General features: G+C 33.5%; 1 protein-coding gene across 1 annotated transcript in view; it reads left to right on the top strand.

The window, feature by feature from the left end:
* The window catches only part of PCLO (piccolo presynaptic cytomatrix protein), a 397,054-nt gene that overhangs the window by 314,143 nt on the left and 58,578 nt on the right, over window positions 1–24,333 (top strand). The window contains exons 15-19 of the mRNA XM_058524613.1: window positions 1,255–1,379; window positions 11,091–11,184; window positions 12,405–12,476; window positions 14,055–14,235; window positions 15,846–16,040. Of these exons, the coding sequence (XP_058380596.1) occupies window positions 1,255–1,379; window positions 11,091–11,184; window positions 12,405–12,476; window positions 14,055–14,235; window positions 15,846–16,040 (667 nt within the window). The remainder of the gene's footprint in view (window positions 1–1,254; window positions 1,380–11,090; window positions 11,185–12,404; window positions 12,477–14,054; window positions 14,236–15,845; window positions 16,041–24,333) is intronic.

Below are 24,333 nucleotides of genomic sequence, written 5' to 3'. Positions count from 1 at the left end.
TCTCCTTAAAGATTTGGAAGCTATTCTAAATCTCAGTGAAATTAATTGCAGAATAATTCTATATTTTAATGCCCCCTTATAGCACATAGTTATGGCAGTTCTAAACTTCCCATTTCTCCTCTTCCTTCACGACACTTTGTTTTATGTTTCATACTGCTTTCATGATGGTCAGAGAGATTCTGGGCTTTTCTGTATGGAGAAAAGGGACTGAAGATTCCTTTTCTGCTACAAAACAACCAGATCAAAAATATGCTAAAATTAGGAATTATTATAATTATCAAATTTTAAATGAAGTTTGATTCATCTAAATTATTCCATTTTCAACATAAATGTAGGACATCTGTTTTGTATAATTATAAAAAATATGTTCGTATTTTTATTTATGGATTTTCCTCATTGAAATATAGATCCCTTCCTTTCTGTTATTTGATAAACAAAAACAGTTTCAAACAGAATTAAGGTTTATTCTAATAATACCAAAAGAATCTTTCAATGTTCAAGGAGAAAAATTAGTTAATTCAATTATTTTGAATTATGCAGGCTTCTCAAATATTTATTTGAATTGTAAATCTTTTCCTATTCAACAACAATTGTGCAACAGCCATTAAATATCTATGAGGCAATGCCTCTTCTTTCCTCTTCAGCTTCTAAAATTAAAGAGCAGGATTTTGTTAGCCTAATCTCTTTCTCTCTTAGAAAAGCAGGCACAGAAAGAAAAGCTGTGGGTTTAACATCAGATAATATAATATAGGAACAGATAAAATCTACACATTCTTAAATATTCTTATATTTCAGTACTGACAGCTTTATCTTTAAATAATGATTCCACCCACTGTTAATTATTTGATGAAATGCCTATGATATTTTCTAATAAATTTATCAATTAGTTAATTTATTTTCAAAATCCTGGTAATTGTATTCATGAACATTAACAACGTTTTCTATTTTCCTAGGAGTTAAAAATGCAACTAGCATTCACTGTATGATTTTTCTTCTAAATGAATTTAGACAGGCCAGGACTTTCACCATGGAAAGAATGAACAGCACATTTATTGGTAATTAACATGTGCCTGGGAGCTTCCAATTAAATTAGACATTAACTGGTCTGTTCAGTTTCAAACAGAATGAAAATGAAGGTTGATGCTTCATATGAGAATTGAAAAAAAAAAATCGTAAAATATTGAATGATAATGTATTACACGTTTTTTAAAACAACAACATAATGTTCATGGAGTATTTTTCTATCTCTTTAAGCTTCAAATCAATTATGATCTTGGAAATCTCATAATACATATTCTCCAAGCAAGAAACCTTGTCCCTCGAGACAACAACGGTTATTCTGACCCCTTTGTTAAAGTTTACCTTCTTCCAGGACGAGGGTAAGTAAAGAAGCAGTGTCTTCCAAATACTGCATTTCATGGTTTAAAAAATAGTGATAGTGTCTTCTAGTGTCTAATTTCAAAGAGTTTAGTATCTTTTCCTTAGTTTTATCTGCATGTCATATTTATTTCCAACCTTACATAAGGTGGAATTAAAAATTTGTGATTTAAGTCTTAAAGAGTTCTAGGAGAGCCATGATCATAATAAAACCTGCCTCAACGAGAGCACATCAGTATTTCTGTTCTAGAAACCACTCTTGCTGTGACCAATCAGATTGACTGTGAAATCATTTAAGGAATTATTTGTAGCAGATTTAAAGAATTAGCTTACATTCCTAAATTTCTTTGCAAAACCAATGTTCAAAGATTCATAAGTTACTGTTTTATTTTATAGGACGTACATACTACCCAATACGTTGTGTTTATTAAGTGACTGTTGATGTATCATTATTTACATGCTTTATTCAATGTTTAATCAATGTTTTAAAATCAATGCTTTAATCAATGTTTTAAAATTATAAAATAAGAAAAACAAGAGTAAATGTTTGAAATGTTAACTTTGGTAAATAAATGAAAAATATCTTTTTGAATCTCTTGTGTCATATATAAACTATTCATATAAAGCAAATACTCTTTGGAGATGTTTAATTTTCACATAATAAATGCAAATTGCTATGTTCTGGTATATAAATCAGTATTCAAGGATGGTTTCAAAACAGTGATTTGGACCCAACAGATCATTATACCTTATCTGAAAATTTATATTAGTCAAATTAGCATGATAGAACCATAAGTAATCAACAAGTGGAGGTATAATAAAAAGAATTTGGGGCTGGTAATTTGAAGACTCTGGTCTTATTTTTGTTCAGTTTTCATTTAATTTGAGGAATGACATTTGAATATTACTTTTTACTTGGAAATTTTCAATTATTGTACATAAAAGTAGAAAGAATAGCTTAATGTCCCACCATGTATCCATTACTCAGCTTCAACACTTATCACTTCCTAGCCACTCATGTTTCACTTTTACCCTCATACACTCCTTCCATACAGATTATTTTAAAGTAGATCTCATCCATTGTAGCTTTTTTTGCAAATATCTTAGTATATATTTCCAGAAGATAACTCATTTTAAAAATAATCATAATAACACGTATAACTATAATAATTTAAAAATTTTAAAATACTTCCTAATTTCCCCAATTGCCTCATAATATTTTCCTAGTTGGTTTAATGTCCTAATTGATATTTATAGAACATTCTACCCATCAATAGCAGAATACATATTCTTTTCAAGTGTACATGGAGCGTTCCAAGATAAACTATGTTCTGGACCAGAAAACAAGCCTAAACAAATTTAAAAGCATTGAAATCATAAAAAGCATGTTCTATGACTGTAGTTGGTTGGTTTGAACAGGATCCAAATTAGAGTTATACACTGCATTTGAATCTGCTGTTTGCTCATTATATCACCACAGGCAGATCACCAATTCTTTGAGATTCAGTTTCCTTGTTGGTATTGAGAGAGCCAAGGTAGGCAGAGCCATAATTTTTAGTTTGTCAGGAGAATCAAATTAGATAATACTCAGAAAATAATTTGAAAATTGCCAGGTGCTGTATCAAATTCAGTATACAGCCTTTAATTTCATCCTACCCCATAATTTTATTTAGAAACTTAGAATTGCTGGTCTTGCTCTAGTTTTAATCCATTGAATTTCATTTATAGAGATTACCAACTAGCCACGTAGCACAGGAAAGGGGAGTTTTTATTTTATATTAATTAAGATATATCTTTATGTAGTAGTTATAGCTGTAATTTGGCTATTTTTTTTAAGTGAGTATAACAACAACAAACTGATAACTTCATTCTGCCTTTGATTTGGGTCATTAGACCTTCAGTATTATTTGATGACAATATTATGGGACAAGAGGAATCACTGCCAAGGGTATATCTCTAATTAACATCTGCTAATGAATGAAAGAAAGTACTTTATTTTTTTTTCTATCTTCTCTAATAATATCCTGGAGTATCACCTTTTATACTATACGGGGGTGCCTATCTTTTATTTACTACAAGATATATTTCAACTAGACTATTGCAGCTTGACTAACCAGAACGGGCAGGCAAGTCACATGAAGATGTCAGTCCATTCTGGGAAACTACAGAGAAGGATGGGAACTATAGTGAAATAAAGGGTGGGTTTCCCACCTAAAGCCACTCTCATGCAGCTTGTCAGATAAAACATTCTTGTTAGGTGAGGTTTGGCCCAAAGGCAGCTAATATGCTACTCCTATTCCATTCCTAGCCCTTTCATTAAATTACTCCTAATTATTACAGTGGCCAAGGCATTGGGATTTATTATACTTGTGAGGTATTATTTTCACTTTAGTTCTAAGATTATTTTCTGCCTCATGTCATTTATATGTTATGGTATAGCTCCTCTAATTATTATTCTCATATTTTCTTCCTTGTTTCTGTTCCTAACTTTTTTCTTCCTCTGTTTCCTATTTTCCTGTTGTATCCTTCACTCTCGCTCTTGGAATCAATGCAGTCAAGTCATGGTTGTCCAGAATGCAAGGTAGAGTTGGTTCTCTTCCAGTGTCAAGCTATGCTGTAATGTCTAGAGTTATAAGTTTTGCCTTTTGTGTACAGACACCTGCATTTTGACTTGGGCTATAATTTTTATTTTTCTACGTGTTGGTATCTATTGAATTAGGCTAACAGCAAATTGTTATGACCACAGCATTACTAAATAGGTTTATCAGATATGTGCAATAAAATATAGAAAAGTAGAAAATATTAAAGACATAGAAAAATATGAATAAGGAAATTGCACTCTGAAATTAGCTATAACTAAAGTTTTCATTTATAATTTTTCCACTAAAATTCATTTAGCTTCTCATGTGATAAGCTAAGTTCTCCTGAGTCTTCTATTACAAATTAAAAAATCTAGAGTCCTTTTTCAAAGGAATTAACTGATTCTCTGGCTGTCCAATACTAGGGTGTATATCTCATCTTAAAGACAATAGTTGCCAGGTCTTTTTTCTTCACTTAGACCAGATATTGAAACATTTCCATGCCTTTATACATTCTGTACCACAAAATTATTGCTATACAATATAAGATGCCATAGTCTGCCTGCTCTAGTGCATTGGCAACAACATAAGAGCATCCCACTTTGTTTGCCAATAGTAGGACACTGTTTTCTGATATAGCTCATAATGTTTTGCATCATCACATTGTCAGCTAAGGCTATCAATACATAGCCAAAAGCATTCTTTTGCACATCTCATTACATTTTAGATTAAAAGTGTGATTTAGTTGGGGAGGTGAATTGTGTACCACCTGTAGCAATGGGGGCATGAGAATTTTAATCACACCCAGAATATTAATGGTGTAGGATTTGTTTTTGTCTGTGACGCTAAAATTTGACATCTTTACTAATCCTGACAAGCTGTTGCCCATAAGGGGCTGTTTCTGATTTTTAAAGGCATAAAATTTAAATATTTCAAAAAATAGGATTAATCACCACGGCTTTTCTAGAGCCCAGAAGCATTTTGTTTCCTTGCAGCCACATAGTTATGGCAAACAGTGAAATTTGACACTGCGAAATGTTACTTGTTATGACTGGTTCCGTCATCTCGGGACACCATCTGGGTCTCTCAGACCGATATGTGAAATTAGTTCTGTTTCAAAGAGATAGTGTCATTTTACAAGAGACATTATCAATCACTTTATTCAGAACCTTCTTTCTTCCATCCAGAGAAACTGAAGGAAAATTGTCAGAATGACAGTGATGGTCTATATTTAACATAGAAGAAAACATGTTTTGTAAATGTAAATAATGGTTGAACTAGTCTGGGATGTGCTGGATTACAATTCAGAAGATGTAGAATCACTTGCCTATCATATCTTTCATTTGGATACCACTTTCGTCATCTCTTTGAGAACTGTCAGTGTGAGAAGGAGTTGTAATGACAAGGTCCTGACATTGTAAGTGAAGCCGAGCAGGCCAACAAGAGACGTCCTTAAGAACTGGGGTCTGAATTTCAGCCCTGCCACTTAGAAGTTGTGAGGTTTCTCTAAAACGATGTCCACTTCAGCTAAAACAGGAATAATAATAGCTCTCCCACTTCAGCTTTTTGTGAAACACATGGAGTAATGCATCAAAAGGGATAAGCATAGTGTGTGGTGTATGATAAGCTCTCAATAGATGGCAGTTGCTATCATTGCTGTAATATGTGTCATAAACTTCATGTAACCCATGGTCAGTTATCTCTGCAAAAGAGAGATACAGAATGCATGGGCTACGGAATTATACCAAATTATTTAACAGCACAGTATAGAAAACCAAACAGCTTTCTAGAAATAATAAAATGTTATACATCTGTCATTCTTAAAATTAAAAAAAAAAAATGTCCTGTTAACGAATAAGAATTTCACTCGTCCAGTTTTCTTGTCTCCTTTCATTTCTTCTTCCCACACTTTGATCAATACACTCATAAGCTCTGAAAGCCCCAGTGTCAGCCAAAATGAGGTGAAAGAAAGACGAGGAAAGAGCCTGAAGAGTCCATGAACTCCATACTTGTCCCTGGATTATTAAGAAATGGAAATGAGCATATCTGAAGGATCTTATTCTGGTTTCTCTCATTACACTGTTGGACAAAATACAGATTTTTTCCCCATTAGTGAGATTTTGCTATGACTGAAACTAATGTTAGCTCTCATGATACCTGGAAGCCCAATGCCTGGCTGGGCTTGCTCTAAACATCCTTGTTAGGGTATCAATCTATTTCCTATGGGACCCATGTAAAGCAGGGACAGATGTTATATGTATTTACAGTTTGAAGGCCAAAACTTATTTTATTTCAATAGATTTTAAGGAAAAAAAGAAGTATAAGCATGTTTTAAGGAGCCATCTGATAAACTTTTATTTAGCACAGACTGCTCCGGACACTGTGCTAGATGCTGGGGTTAGAATTGACAACACGGCCATAGTCTCTGACCTCACGGAACACAGAGGACAATAAACAGGCCACAAACACATTATTGCACTGAAAAACAGAGCTTATAAAATGGGATATGCTCTGCACAAAATAAAGGAAACATTTCAGAGGAGTAATTTTGAAAAAGATTATATACATATATATTTTTATTGGACTCATTATATTTATTTCCAATAAAGGAAAACCAAACAAGATAAAAGAAATGAAGACCTTCAACATTTTAGATAATTCTATGAAAGTTAAATACAAAGAAGCCATCATATTCCATCCTTCTTTCTCAATTTTTCTTTCAAAATTAAAAGGAGAAACTCTGAGAACTGTTTTTTTCCTGCTGGTTTAGGGTAGAATAACTTAGTTTTGAGTATCTTTTTTCTGCTGCCTTAAAATCATAGTTGTTTATGAGTAAATGACTGGCCAATAATAAAAAATGAAAGAAAAAAGAAATTAGTGAAAACTTCAAGAGGATGAAGGTTTAGATTTTTTTTTATAAGCACCATGTCCCATCTTGATTAATTGACTTTTTATTTTCCCTTATTAAAAAACTTCTGTGATTGTTAGAGATAGCCTAGTTGTCCTAATGTAATATCATTATTGTAGTCTTCCTGTGAGGGTGTGTAGTATGTTTACCAGACAAGGAAGGAAAAGGAAAATGAGCTCCACTTTTTTCTCAACCTGAATTTATGCTCACATTCAAGAATCCCTTTGCTTACCTGGCCACCTTCAACTTGTAATCCACCGATTTGACATGGCTATGAGAATTGTGGCGAGTTTTCAATTGTGTAAAGTGGCAACATAGCTCATTTGAGATCGTGCTCAAGACGGCCAGTACATGGTAGTTATAAAACAAGTGTTATTGAAGGAATGGCTTTGTGCAGCCATCTCTGCGTGTCAGGAAATTCAGGTGCAAAAAGACTGCAAAGGATTTCATTGGCATTTACACAAGTCAATTAGGGCTGGTGGAGGCAGGCTCAGTAGTGAGATGTGTTTACCGCTTTTGACCCTAGAGGCAATGGATAACTTGAGTATGGAGAGAATTCGAGAATCAAACTCAATAATAAGATTAAGATACTCTATTAAAATGAATATCTAATTTTTTGTCAATTAATTTAGGTTATTTCTGAGTATATCTGGGCAAAAGTAAATATATATAATAATTATCCCTACTTGTTCCACAACGCTATCTTGGGATATACCTTTCAGTATTTCTCTAAGCAACTCTAAAACTGGCTTAATTTTTTGATGATAGGCATATATATACACAGACATAATATATAATTTATATTATATGTATTGAATATATGTACATTTAATTTGAGGTGCACAACTTTATAAGATAAAGAAGACAGACTAGATACTTCAGCTAATGAAGACTGCAATTAAGAAAATGTATGGATTAGTCACATTTTATGATGGGCCTAATCAATTGAGTTCGTATAGCATATGTTTAAGAGCAAAGAATCAGTTTCCTTATGTTTGAATCTTGGTCCTATGAGTTGGTAACTATGCATAACTAATATAAGGCCAACATGCCTTAATTCTTCTGAGCTTCAGTTTTTTCCACTTGTAAAATAGAATAATAAATAATACCTATCTCATAAGGTTGCTGTGAAGGTTAAATGTGTCAACACGTGAAAAGTACTTAGAACTCTCCCTGAGAAAAAGTAAGCATTTGATACATGGTAGCTGTTATTATTTTAATGTGCTTACATTATAAAGTGCTTTTCATGCATAAATCAAATATATAATGGTATGTCAATACAATTAAAGTAAAGGTTTTGCAGTTGTACGTTTTTACAGAGCATAGTTCCTGGTACAGAGTTGACATTCAGTAATTTTTGCTAGATGTATAAGTGAGAAAAATGACTAAAATATGCGTGTGAAAAATTATAACAATTATTCATATTTATAGATTAAGAAAAGATGGTAACGAATAAATCCTTTTGAAGACATTTCAATAGTACAGACTATTTTAATATATAGACATATCTAGAATTTTAGTAAAAGTACATGACTTTGCATTGGACACTAATTTCCGTCTTCAATCTTGTTTAAAAAATGTTATGCATTCAGTTTTTCAGAATTTGAAAAAAATGACAATTTTTCTACTGCCCATTATATTATGAATCTTACCCTTAATGTTTTTTTCTCGTGATCTTACCCCCTTGATAACTAAGTCCAAAGCAAATAGAAACTTTAAAACTCATACTACAATGTGTTTTTCTTCTAAGTATACCTGGCTACAGGAATAGCCATGAATTCTAAAGTAGCAACGAAAGTTTTCTATTAATTTAAAAGTAGTCACGTTCATTCTCCCTATGTCATCATTAAAAAGAATCAAAAGCATAAAATTTAAAGGGATGTATTTTACCAAAATAATTTTGAATTTTTGTGATAAAATATTTCAAACTTACTAAAAATTATAGAAAATACTCTCACAAATACTTGTGTTTTTGCCATCCAGTTTTATCAAATCTTAACATTTTGCTATATTGGCTTCAGGTTTTTTTTAATAAAAAACATTTTACAGGTAACATCGAAGCCCTCTGAAACCATTCCCCTGTCCACCTGAGATAACTGCTATACAGAACTTAATGTCTATAATTCACAAGCTGTTTTATGATATTAATACATATGTTTGTTGTACATATATACATTATGCATAAATAATTTACAGTGTTATTTCACATGATTTTAACTTTATATCATGATAACTTACTATAGTTATCATTCTACAAATTTTTTGCTCAAGATTTTTTTCAAGATTTATCTATCTTGATATATAGAGATGTATTTCATTTTACTTGCTGCTTAAATTTCATTGAGTGAATATATCAAATATACTTATTTATTATCTTATTAACATATTATTAGAAAGAAATGAATGAATATTCTTGAACAAATTTCTTATGCATAGGTGGGAGAATTTCTCTATAGTAGAAGTGGAATCAGCCAAATTGGAATTTTCTGGGTGTTGGGTACATAAACTTGAACCTCACTATGTATGGACAAATTTATCTAGAAGTGTGTGTAGAAATTTATACTTCCTGTCCAAAGTCTATGAGAGTTTCTGTTTCTTTAAGTCATTGCATATGCATTTCCTCAAAATTATTTGCAGTTTATCTTAAATGACAAAATTGAGAAATCCCACTCTTAATTTTGTGCATTCAAATAGGTTGGTTAGAAGTGAGAAGAGTGCTGCTTTATTTCCTAAACTGGATTCAGTTCACAATGGCTGAAATAGAAGACATAAGCTCAGTGGGTCTCAATCTTGGCTATGTATTAGATTTACCTGACAGATTTAAAAAATTCTAATGCTCAAGCCTCGCCCCAGACCTATTAAATCAGACTCTCCTTGGGGGTGAAGGGCAGGGAGATGTGGGTGCCATGCTGGTTGCCCCACTCCTTACCCTTGGGACTCAGATCCCAAGGTGATCCTAATGTGCAGTCAATGTTGGGAATTGCTGCGCTTGTATAAGAAAGGGAATAAAGCTAGAAGGAGAAGAAAGATACTTGGTTATAGATCCATCTCTAAAAGTGGATGGTGAACTGGAGCTTGATTCTCAATAGCTTTATCTAGAATGGATACGTAAATGAGTGTCTGGGGAACAATAGTAGGCATTCCAGGATATGGCAATACGTGAGACCAAGACTGTAGCAAGAGTTAGTCTGCCCATACTTGGGAACAGAACTACAGATCCAGAGTCAGGATCCAGTCCATTTAGGGAGAGGCAACTTGTGAAGTCCAGGCACATGAAAGTCCAGACAAGTAGGTTGGTTTTGAGGACTCTGGTCTAGGCAGAAAATTCAGAAAAAGGCAGTGAGGGTTAGAGAAAGTCCTTGTCTGTGTGGACACCATTGGCTAATAGCAGATAGCAATAATTCCAATCCCATTAGCTGGTTGATGCCAGCTATAAATGTTCTGTCAGACTTAATTAGAATAGGTTTTGGAAATAAATTGTGTTTAAACATGTAGGAAATAAGCTTCTAAATGTTGCTCAGAGGGAATGGAAAAGTCAAGGGTAAACTCAAATGCCCTAAGTTATAATGAATGAGGAAAAGTTTTGATTTGGTTCATAATTTGTAATATAAGCTATTGACATAAACCAGGAATTTATGTTTAATTAAAATTGTTTTATAACTAGACTAAATATTCTACTTTTAAGAGTGTCAGAATAAACCTTAAATATAAAGTAACAAATGTTCATGGAATCTCAGCTATAGCAACAGCAATTTTTCATTGTTTCCTCAGTCAAAGAATTATTATAATTTTTTATAGGAAAAAATGAATTGAAAGATCATTTGGCTTTGCTGACATGATTAGTTGCAAAACTATTGGAAAGTTAAACACCAAATTATTATTTATGGAGAAAGAAGATATTGACATTACCACCATATAGTTCATGTAATTATCTCCTGCATTCAGAAGAGAGTAAGATTTCTAAAATTATAGTATAGTTAGAACACCTAAGAGCTTTTCCTTTAAAAAATACCTTAGGGCAAATAAAACTAAAGGCATCCAACATATTTTTAAATTGTCATCGTGCATTCAACTTAAGATAAGGTTTAAGACATGAGGATGATGAGATGATTACATAGTAATTCAAAACAAAATATCTTTAAAAGTCTGCATGCCCTTCAGGTTGACTATGAAGTCATCAGTTAAGATGAATAATCACGATAACTCTTTCTTTTCTTCCACTTTAGTGCTGAGTATAAGAGAAGGACTAAATATGTTCAAAAAAGTCTTAATCCTGAGTGGAATCAAACAGTAATTTATAAAAGTATCTCCATGGAACAGGTATGCAATGATTATTTTCTATGTGACTGATTTAGGCTAATATAAGAATAATGATGACAAAATTATTGAAAGATTGTGATTCCTGTCAATTTTGCCATACAAACAAAAAGAATTGAGTAAAATACACAAGAAATCTAGCCAGTGAAAGGAAATGGGTGCAGTTCAAAGATACAGTGAAAGTGAATGTGTATGTTTTGACAAAACAGCCAAAAAATAAACAAATAAATAAAGATGACTAGTGGAACATTTTCCATTGATTATTTCAAAATTAAATATTTCAATAGACTGGGCCATATTATCGTATTTTGAGGGAAAATATTTTCCAACTGGCTGTATTTTGACTTTCGTAAAATACACAAAGAAAAAAAAAGAAATGTGTTACTCCACCAGGCAAGATTTCAGACATCATCTTTTCTCTGAATTGAGGCTTCCTAAGAATCTGGCATTGTGGGACTAAATTGTACAGAGGAAAGCATAGAGATAACTAGAAAGGATTATTACCACAAATAAATGACTCCAGGCAAAATTGCATCCAAGTGTTTCTGAAACTCTTCATGTCATAACTTTGCAGGAACAACAGAAAATAACTGATCATTTATAAGGTTGAATTCAGAGAGAAAACAATACAAATAGAATAGGACGAAGACACCATATGAAACAATTTACAAATGAGTTGTCTTTCAAAACAAGGTTTATAATTCATCCTCCGGGAGATTTCTAATTTGTCTATGAAGTTGAAGCTGGACGTAAATTGTAATCTGGGTTCTTGAATTTAAAATAAGTTAAATTCCCCTGTAGAAAAAAGACAATGCTACAATGTTTTTTTTCAGTTTGCTGAAACAAAATACTATAATGCAAATACTTTATCTAAATAACCTAGACATTTTTGCAACCTATTAATTCCATGTGTTTAAAGAGTATATGTAGATTCTGCTTTCTATTTTTAAAAATGGTCAAGGGTAGAATAACAGGAAATAAGTAGAGGTCACCATTTATTTACAAAATAATGAGGTATCATATAATCAAACACTGGGTTGAACTACAAAATGACATTTTCCATAATATTTAATATAAATACACATAGTTTTACATAACATTTAAAGTATTTTTACATAAATGGAAAGAGTTCAAGGAAGTGAAAATAAATGAGTCTATTATATGACTGTAATGAAAATTTATGATGGGAAATGGTGTTAATGACATTTTGATTTGAACTGTAGCTCAAGAAGAAAACACTGGAGGTGACAGTTTGGGATTATGATAGATTTTCTTCCAATGACTTTCTTGGTGAGGTGAGCCTCTGATTTCCTTTTCTTTATTTACTTTCATTGTAAACCACCAATTAAAGCTTGATGCAAAACATATTTCTTAAGTTTATAAGATAACCATTTCTGGATAAAATCCTTTGGTGGATAAAATTGATTTTCTGATTTACTCTTTGAATAGATGAATAGCAACTGAAGAAATAGTTTTTATTTTACCACTTGATATACTCTATAATTAACTTGCAAGATGAAATATTAATTGTTTTCATAGAAGGTTATATAATTGTGCTGTGAATCCAAATTATGTTAAACATTTGAGATAAATTTATTATATTATAAAATGAGCTGAATTTTTTAAAATGCATTTTCAGGTTATTTAATTGCTTTTCCTCACTGCATATATGAATGACTTGAGGTGACATTTTACTTCTTATTTCTTTTAAGTATCCCATGAAAAATCTCTCAAAACATATTAAGAAGCAAAACTAGAGGTAGGAGAAAACAATAAAAAACAATTTTATATAAATTCATAAGAAATCTAACCTAATCATGATATCTGGTAGAGTGGTCAGATCCTGTGACTTTTTTCATCTATCATATTCCAAAAATGTATATTTTGTTTAGTGATCTTTGCTTAGAGCAGAGGTTGTGAATTAATGTTAAAAAATAAATCATCCCCTCAAAAATCTAGTATCTGGAAAACATGATATCCTTTTGGTAGAGACAATAGACAACAGTAGTGTAGTCTAGGTGACAGGAGGCCTTGTTTGGTTTAGAGACTCTGTACCTCTCTTTCCCATCAAAACTAAACCATTTGACCTTCACCAGCAGGCTCTCTACCGGTACAGCCACTTCGATGACTTAGGCAGGACTACTCTAGAGTGTAGTGTTATATCTGACTTAATGTCCCATTTCAAAAAACTGACTTATTGAAGTCCTCTTAACTTATTGTCTTCTTATGTTTTCATGAACCTAGAGCATATATCCATTGTGCTGGTTTTCATATCTTTATGTCTCATCAAATCTAAGATACCAGCAACTGTAAGTGCACCATTATTTATAATCCACTAAGAAAGAAAAAATCCTGCCAATTAAACCATGACACAATGCTTCCTCATCATCAATTGTTAGTCATATCCCTATTTCAATATTTTAAAGTATATTTTAAAATAGAGGAAATAACTTAGTAATTGCAAATTATCCATTCTTTCTTGTTTGTCCCTCATGTAACTAAAATCAAACAATCTTCAAAAATGCTAGTCAAGTTTAGGACTAGAATACGTCCATTTAACAACAGAAAGCCTTATTTCATAAAGATATTGACTTGTAACTCTACCTTTTTATATCATCTCCAAATAATTTAAATAGTCAAAGATTTTATACAGTTCAATTTAACCAAATGTTTTTTAAGCATCTAATATGCACAAGACATTGTTCCCAAAATTATGAGTGAAGAAAAATGAGGAAGATGGCCTCATCATCCTCAAAGCTTATGCTATATCCTTCGGCTTATATTCTTGAATAAATTTCAGATCACAGAAAAAAGTAGTGAAGGAATTGTAGCTTAATCCATAAATTTCATCGACTTATTGCACTTTTTTTCAGGTATTGATTGATTTATCTAGCACATCTCACCTCGATAACACTCCTAGGTGGTATCCTCTCAAAGAACAGACTGAAAGCATTGATCATGGCAAGTCTCATTCCAGTCAAAGCAGCCAGCAGTCCCCAAAGCCATCTGTCATCAAAAGCAGAAGCCATGGTATCTTCCCTGACCCATCCAAGGGTAGGAGATATTTCAAGTAGAAAAAGCATTTTTCTATTTGTTCACTTGGTATTTTCTTGAATATGAATGCCTGTATATTTAATACATTTAGAAAGGTTAAATTCTGTTAGAAAATATTTAATATAATACCATGAAAAAAGTAATGGATATGGAATTGGGAGAAATGGGCTTTAGTCTCAGATCAGACCGTAATTAGCTTTATGACTTTGTGATCTTCACCTCTCTGACTCTCTGTTTTTCAACCTGTAAAATGGAGGTTGGACTATATATGAGGTATTGGGTCTTTTCCAGCTCTCAAAATCCATGATGATATGATTTTGTAATATGCATTGGGGTGTTTCATAAAGAACATATAAAAGTCCTCACCAGTTCATTGACTACACATAATCACCATTACCATTTATGCATATTTCTTTTAATTGTTTAAATCTCTGTTTTTCATAGGTATATTTTTACTCATATATTGTATATATAATATATGAATATATATAATTTTGCATCTTGCTTTTTACTTATCATATCAAAAACATTTTCCCCGTGTCATCAAAACAATTGGTATGCTGAAATTTACTTAAACCTTTCCTAAATGTTGGTCTCAAGCCAATTCTATGATTTTTTTAAAAAATATTATTATTTTTTAAATAGCAATGTCATACATTGGGTTTGCCAACACGCACAGCATTCCCATTTGAATGAGCTTTTCCTTTGGGAGGTTCATTACCAATTATCCTACAATATAACATTAATCTTTATTATAAACTCAGTTACTGCCTGTATGAGATAACCACGTAGTATCTTACCTAGCTATATTGAACTATTTATCAGTATTAAATATAAATTTTTGTATTGAATCTGAGTATTGTTTCCTTCTCTACTCTTCTCAGAAAGTATACCAAATTGAAAAGTGATTCTTTGCAAATTAGAAAGGAAGGGATCATAACTGCAAGCGTTCGAGGAGATGGAAAACTGAGTTCATCTCCAGTAGGCCACTGAGTGGATATGATAAACCACTGACTATGAGTGCTATAGATTTCCTGTGAATGAGTTTTATAGATCACATATGGGTTCCACTTAGCCAGATCAACTCTGCCCGTCATTAACTTTCTGGAATATCATTAGCATAAAGACCTCTCTCTCTCTATGACTACCATAGTAAATGAGTGATCTATATTTATATTCTCTAAAATCACCAGACATGATGCTTGTATGATCTCCACTTTTAATATGTCCTAGAGACTCAGACCCCTTCATCAGGAATTCATTACATTTTTACTTAACACCTCTCCTGCAGCAACGTAAGCTTGTTGTCTCTTACAGCAGAGTTGCTTGGTGAGACTATAAGTTAATATATTCATTTACTTGAGGCTAGTTAGAATGTATTCCTCTTCTCAAACTTATCTCTTCTCAAGTTTATAATCCTTTTGCCTCTCCTCCCAAAAATTGTTCCCCAAATATTACTCGTGTTACTGTGCAGTGAGCAGTTGCATAAATGAGCCAAAAAAGAAACAGAATTAACATAAATCTTAGACAGTTTCCAATTATGTGAGACCAAGCTTGACAGGAGGAATGCTGGGGCAACTTTAACTCATGTTTTACCCTTTTGTAACCAGACATGCAGGTTCCCACCATTGAGAAATCCCATAGTAGTCCTGGTAGCTCGAAATCCTCCTCTGAAGGCCATCTCCGCTCTCATGGACCATCTCGCAGTCAAAGCAAAACCAGCGTCACCCAGACCCACCTGGAAGATGCAGGGGCTGCCATAGCCGCTGCTGAAGCCGCCGTGCAACAACTTCGCCTTCAACCAAGTAAAAGACGCAAATAAATTCCTCAGCATGGCAGCTTAATGTTCATCTGTTGCCTTTCTTTCCTGCTGTCCTTCCCTGTTTGCTTTCTGTTTTTGGCATACTCTGCTCACTCTGTTCTCTGTCCCTCTGTCTGTGTAAGAACAGTCTCAATACATAAAGATGCTCTTTCTTATTTAGATTTTTTTTTAAGTTACGTAGACGGCAATAAAACTGGCTGTTTCCCCTTTGTCTCCACCATCCATCCAACCTGACTCACAGTATTTGGTAGCTGTGTCTGTGATGTTTGCAGGCAAAGCAATGTTGTGTGTCCTTTTTGTGTGCACTTAAATATCCTTTAGAGTACAGGAATTATAAGCACAAGTGGCTGCCAGTTTTCCAGGCATTACACCAGAAAAGCACACACACGAGCATTTAAAGCAGATTGGCAATGAGATTCTCACATCTGAAAACACTCAAAAATTTTAGGCAGGAGAGTAATGCAACCAACAGTCAAGTTCTAGAACCCAGGGGGAGAAACTATTTCAAGCCAATGCTTAAAAACACTAATAAAGAAAATAATAAATTATGCATGTGAAATGTTATAGCTTTCCATGTGGGAAATTCTTGTCTTTTGGAAAAAATCTGTGATGAAAATCTTGTTTCTTATATTCTCAAAAAGTTTATAATATTAATATATATGTAGGCATCTGTGATGAGGCAACTTAACCTCATTAAGGAGCACAGTCGGGTCCATTGTGTTGGATCACACTTCGTATGTGATAACAGAGAATTTATAGGTTATTTTTTTTCCAACCATTGGAAGTCTTTTGTAAATTAATTAAAACATAACAATTTACCCATCTTAACTGCTGTATTTTAATTTAATTTGTAAAAATTTAGTCAATTGATATAATTATATAAAAAGTGCAGAGATTTCACAAATGTAGGTGCACTGTTACCTCCAAGAGGCATTAGCCAGACAGTGGAGATAGATTACTGTTCTCCTCATCTCCCGAAGTCATCATTTCCCAAGAAACAGCCAGTTTTAGCCCCCTTCAGTGCTGTGCATGTGGTGTCATTTTGGCATTTGAAAACACAACTTATTTAAATAAGCAAAAGCACACTTCTGTTTGCATGTGTAACATTTAAGCTGGTTCCATCTGAGGATACATACTCTGGGTTTCCATTTCACCCACACTGCCACAGCAGCACATAAAAGCGGTCAGTCTAATCATGCCAGGAAGCAGCACAGACACAGCATAGCAGGAGTCTTCCCCATTCAAAGAACTCAGTCTGATAATCTGCCTCCACCAGCCAATGGCAACCAAGACCAAAGCCAGCTGGCCCTCAGGAAGGTGATGTCTGATGGACCAGTCAAGCCAGAAGGAGGTGAGCAGAAAGGCGCTATTCAAAGCACACAGCAAGAACATCCCCCAAATTTAAAGCCCTCATCTTTTAACTTTTAGAGATTGTCTGATAAAATGTTTATCCACTTTTTAATGTGCTTTTGTGGGCATGGCATTTCAGGACTTCATCATCACCATGTAAGTCCCAAGATCAGTCCCATAATATATTGACTACAGTGATTTGTATTTTTCTATGCACTGGGTATCTTTTGACTTTTGTTGGGAAATAGATTAACAGTATTCATATTGCAGAATGGAATGCATGCTACTAACCTAATCTGTTTAAGCATGACTATAAATATGTTGCGTTGTGATAAAAGTTTGCTCACAATTCGAGTTACCATACCAGTTGGAATGTAGATCAGTTGTTGTTGCATATTATTTCAAGTGTAACTTTAAAAAAATTCAGTTGATTTTGGAAATTCTTAGAGGAAAGTAAAGGAAAAATTGTTAATGCACTCATTCACCTTTACATGGTGAAAGTTCTCTCTTGGTCCTACAAGCAGACATTTTCCACTCATATTTCCATAGTTGTTAAGTGTATCAGATGTGTTGGGCATGTGAATATCCAAGTGCCTGTGTAATAAATAAAGTATCTTTATTTCATTCATAAACTACTGGGTTCTGAGCCATTGTTATATGATGCAGCTTAAAATGAGTGTGTCAGTTTTTGCTTCCTCATTTGATTCCTTGCAATAGAGTATTTATAGTTACTGCTCCATTGCTAGTGAGAGCTATAATGATAGGACATTTGGGAGCAGAACAAAGTTCCATACTGGAAACATTATAAGGTAGATGGATAATTATTACCAAATAAAAGCACCAGAGCTTACATAAACATGTAAGTAAATGATGGGGCTGGGCTACTCTAGGCAATGCTTCCACTGTTTCTTCCACATTTGATCTACTTCACAATCTTCTCAGGTTCCTGGATAGAGGAAGACAAATCCTATGAGTCCTTGCTCTGGAGATGCTTCTAAACTTGATTCCATAGCTGTGTTCAGAAAGGAAAGCAAATATATATCTGTCCCTAATTTGACCCCAATGTTTGTGGAGTTTTCCCCAAGAAAGAGTGCCACTGCAGTGACAAGAATCAAACCAGGGTGATTATAAAATTAACTTCAATTTAATTCAAAAACATATATAAAATAAAGGTTTAAAAAAAAAATAGAATATCAGTATTGGCCCCATTAAGTACTTCCAGCCCTAAAATACTTGCTTTTATGATTCTGTGCTTGCCACAAAATTAAACTCAAGCCGTGTACTTTTCTATTGCATTTCTCTTTATTCTCAGAAAATTAAAAAATTTAATATGCTCTTGTCCCAACTAATCAGATATTTAGGGACAGTGGAAGATGCATGTGGCAGTACAGAGGGCAAACCACTGTGATGTTTCTTGAATTAGCCAGGTAATTAATGAGACAATTAGCTTAAATGTTACGATAATTCCTAATATGCATTTACTCAGCCCAGTTTACAGATTAGCACCAAAGTATGATTTCCCTTTTCTAGTTAGCCTTACTAGTACCTTCCAAAAGTACTTAAAATTCCACCTCTCACCTTTTCTTCCATCAAGTAAGTTCAGTTGATTTCTTAATGTTCTTCATTTTCTTACTCCAAATATTCCATAATTATAAATGTCACAGTAGTCAAATGTTTCCCTTATTTCACACTCTATTTTTAATTATCATGATTTAAGTACTAAATAATATTTGTCTGGTTTTTTTAGATATAGTTCTTAAAACTTGTAGCAAAATGTTTTTAATCCCCTTTTTTTGAATAATGCTCTAATGGATATTCTCGTACATTTAAAGTGCTGTGATTGAATCTCGAAGTCATTCTTTATTGAAATTACAATCAAAAGGAAATCAAGATAACATAGCATGCTTTATTGTTTAATTTTGTTTAATAGATGATAAATAAAATGCAATGTTTTCTAAAATATATTATTTCCCTGCTACTATAAATGTACCAGGAATATAATTCAACGGTGCATTTTGCCAAGCAACCGATAGCAAACATACTATAGGATTAAATTTATATAAAATGTCATATAATTAGTTTAGAGGTTATAGAGAAAAATTGGTAAGAGATATTAACATATAAAGAGCCAGCAGTTTCCTGTTCACTAACTGCAGAAATAAGTAGTATTATTAAGTGTTTGGATAAAAGTCTCCCATTTCAAACCTCCCAAAGGACTTCATATAATCCCATCTGCATTCTGAAAATAATGCCCTGCATTGGAATAGTTCTTCACATTGTACAGTGTTTTGTCATCCATTTTCGCATTTTATCACACCTAGTGGATGAGGTATTCATTGCAGATATTCTCATCCTGTTTTCTGAGTCAGCAATCAGAGAGTCAGAGGGCTCGGATGACTGGTAGAAGAATTCACAGCTAGAAATTTTCAGAACTAGCAATATAACCCTTGTCTTATTACTCCTAGGCCTTTGTTTTTTAAATACCTGGGCTCCTTTGAAATCAAACTCGCCTAATTTCAATAAAAACCATTACCATTTACATATTTATCACTCAAGTTCTTACAAATGATTAGAGGCGGCTAGAAATGATGGTGGAATACAATTTAGACTTGCCCTACCTACATGATTCTCTTTTCTGAAAGCTGGTATTTAAGCTGCCACAAATGAAGGAAATAAAACTCTCTCAATGCACAAGCCCAATGTGGCAGGACGCAGGCTGTGTGGACATCTGTAGTCATTTCTATCAAGGGTGACAAAATTGTCCCTAAAGAGTTTTTGAAATTTTTTGTGTGAGCTTCTTAGCAGATTTCTGCTTGAAGTAGCACAAAATATGGGTCAAGCAAGAATTATGGAGTGAGCCAAAAGGAACTTATTCTCTCCCTCCTGGGATTACTTGCATGCTAGGAAACCTGAAGGGAAAGATTAGACAGATTGTGCTAGATCATCCTGATGCCTAAACAATTCTCTCTCTGTATTTAGAAATCCTTGGAAATGGTTTTTTCCAAGCCAGTTGGTTTAGTTGAACACAGGCCCTGCCATTTCAGAAGGTGACACCAACCAGGGAAAGGAGTTTAAAAAGTAGTTGGTTTTTTTTTTTTTTAAACCATACCAAAACCAAAACAAATTGAAGCATTTTTAAAACGTTGAAGATTAATTTAGTTGACATCTAATATATTACATTTTAAGTATGGGTTGAAAATTCCTGATCTATTTTAGTTTGATTCTAAGATTTTAGGTGAATTTTAACTTTAGAAACAGTAATACAGGATGGGTAGAAATATCCCTCCACCCTGGGCAATAAAATAAGAGCCATTGGGCCAAGTTGGAGAGGTTAGATAAGAAGATGAATCACTGAATAAGTTGCCTGAGGGAATTATGATTGACAGTTCCTTGGTGTAGCCAAATTGTGGGAGACAAGCCTGAAGCTACTTCCACAGACGGCTACTGGAAACTCCACTTTCAATAAGGCTCATTTGCGGCACCTGTCAAAGAAGAGTTTCACATCCATGTGTTACTGTGGTGAAACCCTACTAAGCCATCATGCTGTGGGAGCTGCTCCCCTGGGCCGTTGGTAGTGGGTGGCTGGGTTGGAAAGCAGGGTGGGCACTGGGAGTGGAGGGAATTGTCGGTTACAAAGATGGTAGCTAATCAGTGTCCCAGTCTCTTCTGACTAAAAGTAGATGGTCACTTTTGGTCAGAAAGAATTTAGCATTCTCTGTTTCTGAAAAGGAGAGGGTACAAAAGGGAAGTAAAGGAGAAATCAGAAGAGAAATCAGAATGAGTTCATTTGGAGGTGAAGTCTTCTGTAACGTATGTAAGAGGTTAATAAAAACAGATTTTACATTCTTCATTTCAATGTGTTTGTGCCAAAAAAAAGTGAAAACCTTAAAAAAATTGGGCAGTTTAAAATAAAAAGAAAATAGAAACTGTAATGATGTGAACACAGCAAACATTCAACAAAATCTGAGAGAATCAAATTGGGTAATTTCGGCTTTCAAAGTTCTATGCCTATTTCTCTGGGGGCGAGGGTTTTCTTTCTTTGGTGTCTGTTCAAAAAGAAAATCAAAAATGTTCTGATGTTTTGTTTTTTAAGAGTTTCCATATTTTCTTAGAATGATTGATTACATATTTTCAAATCTTTCTGTAGTCATTTAACATTCATTGCCAGAAATATCTCTGCTATACATGCAGAGTCACAGACAGTAAATGTATAGCTCTGACCGTATGACACTGTCTCTTGTTTATGGACTTTCATTCACGAAGGTGAATCCACTGACTTCCCCTCAATGGATACTTTTGTTCTTTTCCAGTAGTAGCCATGGGTCTGCACCAAGCCATCCACATAAAGTATGTCTGGTTCACACTGGGGGGCTTATATTTTCATTTCATCTGACATGAATAGCAAGACCAACTGGCCTAAGTATCAAACTTGGCTTCAATATTACTGTGCCTTAGTCAAAGGATTTAGCTATAGATGTGTATAATCGGATGGGACTCTTAATACATGATCTGAGAAGAAGAAAATGGCCTAATTTTTAACGTGCCCCAAGTTCCCTATGTACTATTTATGATATGTCTTTACTTTAACAAAGTTAAACTTAATTTTTAAAATGCAAATTATTTCACTTTGGGTTTGAGCAAATTATTTTCAAAAAGTTAATATATCAAATTACCACCAGGGAGCAGGACCCTGAGGAAATGAGACAGGCAAGTAAATGCTGATGAGGAAAGAAATGAGAAGCATGGAGCGTGAGAAGGATGATGGGGATGCAGTGCGAGACCCTGGACAGAGGGTACAATCTGAGCATGGGGCTGGGAACGTCATCACCGGGGTAGGAGGGATCATGGAACAGGGGAAATGCCACCTAAGGAGAGGCAGAGGAATGCCAAAGATACTTTCTGCCTACTTAACAACATTGCCCAAATCCAGATCTGTAACTATCCATGAATTACTTGATTTTTTTCCACTTTTCATCTGCATGTATTACATTATGTAAAACCATGATATTTCACCCATTCTCCAGTGTGCAAAATAATTTGGGGGGATGAGGGAGGATATATGGGTTTGGGTTAGGATGAAAGTAATCTTCATGTGTACTGAACCAGACTGTGAAAAATATCCTTTTTTCTTTTTATGTTATTACTGTGTTGAATGTGTAAATATATAATTAATCATTGAGAAGCCAAAAAAAACGCTTATGGATGAAAACATACCACAAATAAAAAATTTTGATTGGGGTATTGAGTTTTTTAGATGTATAAATAGGAATAATGTAGACATAATCATAGTTTTATATCTCAATGTGTTTTAAGATATTGAAAGATAAAAATTAATTATCAATTGATAATTTGAACAGAAACCAATCAAAATATTAATATTACAAATTGAACAAGAACAGACAAATTTTTAAGAAGAAAATGCTTGCTTATATTTTTTGAACATCTAAGAAAGTGGAATAAATCTCTGTTATATTTGTTCTTAAAAGAACACGGAAGCAAAATCCACTTTTCCTCGTTAAGAAATTTCAAACTCAAAACCACATTATTTTAAGTTCTTTAGGTCACATTATATTTTTATCTGACTCAATATAAAATGAACTTGAAATCTGTATAGAGAGATACAGAAAATGGACTTTTTTATACTACGTAATTCAAATTTCTTTCTATATGGATCTATTATATACTTTTAGTTTTAGTTTGTTGTAAAGCATTCTCATTGCTAATGACATTTCATAAAATAAATAACTATTGAATCACTATTTTGGTTCCATCCAACTGTTAAGGTACAAGAAAATTTTAAAAACTTTATGTAGAGAAAACCCCTTTCGGGAAGAATTTGCATTATTTTATGCCTGCCAAATATTACTTACTCCAGGTTTCTGTGTACCATAAAGTAAGGTTTTTTTAAATAAAAATAGAACAGACAGAGCTAGCCCTGGTGGTCTAATGGTTAGGATTCGGCGCTTTCGCCGCCATGGCCCGGTTCGCTTCCCAGTCATGGAACCACACCACATGTCAGTTGTCAGGTGTGGCAGCGGCTCACGTAGAGAACTACAAAAGCCTAACAACTAGGATACACAACCATAAACTGAAACTTTAAAAAACAATGGAACAGACAAGCAAATTTTTATGATACGTATAATTTTTAATTCAGGCCTTATAGAGTTGTGAAGCTCTGGGTGGAGCAAGTTCTGAAGAAGCTTAAAGAGGTTGAAAAGGATAATAATATCAATAATAATACATCTTTTCAAATAAGGCTAACAACTCGATTTTTTCTTAGTATAAAAAATAAAAGGCACCATAGAATGATCCTTATGCATATACTCGTTTGATTGTCAAAAAAAGCTGGTGCTAATTGGTTTCTTCTCATTTTCACAGTTAATACTTCATTTCTATTACTGTAGATCCAGACCAGTAATTAACAAAGTGGGTCTATTGACCCCTGCGAGTCCCAGAGACTCTTTCAGGGGTCTACAAGGTCAAAAAATTCTTAAAAATATTAAGATGTTATTTGCTTTTTTGTTATTCTCTTTCTCAAGTATACAGTGGAGTTTTCCTGTGTTTACGTGAGGTGTCATGACATCATTGCTTTGATGGCTAATGGAATATGTGCTTGTTGATTATTTATTTTAAATTTTTAAAAATTTTGAATATTATAAATATTGATAGATATAACTCACATAAAAAAAAGTTCTTTGGGGAATTCAACATTTTTTAAGAATTTAAAAGGGGTCTTGAGACCAAAATGTTTAAAAGCCACTGATCTATACCTATGCACAATCATAATTTTTCCAATAGTCAAAGATGTTGGATAATTAGAAGTTTCTTCTAAAATATAATTATCATATTTGTCTCTAAATTTTCTATGCCTTCTATCTCATATTGCATTTTGGAACCTCTTCTTTCCTTTCTCATTTAATGTTAAT

The sequence above is a fragment of the Diceros bicornis genome, chromosome 3 (assembly GCF_020826845.1).
Source record: "Diceros bicornis minor isolate mBicDic1 chromosome 3, mDicBic1.mat.cur, whole genome shotgun sequence".
In the NCBI taxonomy this organism is placed as follows: Eukaryota; Metazoa; Chordata; class Mammalia; order Perissodactyla; family Rhinocerotidae; genus Diceros; species Diceros bicornis.
The sequence above is the reverse complement of the archived record's forward strand: the minus strand, read 5'-3'. Positions and strand labels throughout refer to the sequence as shown.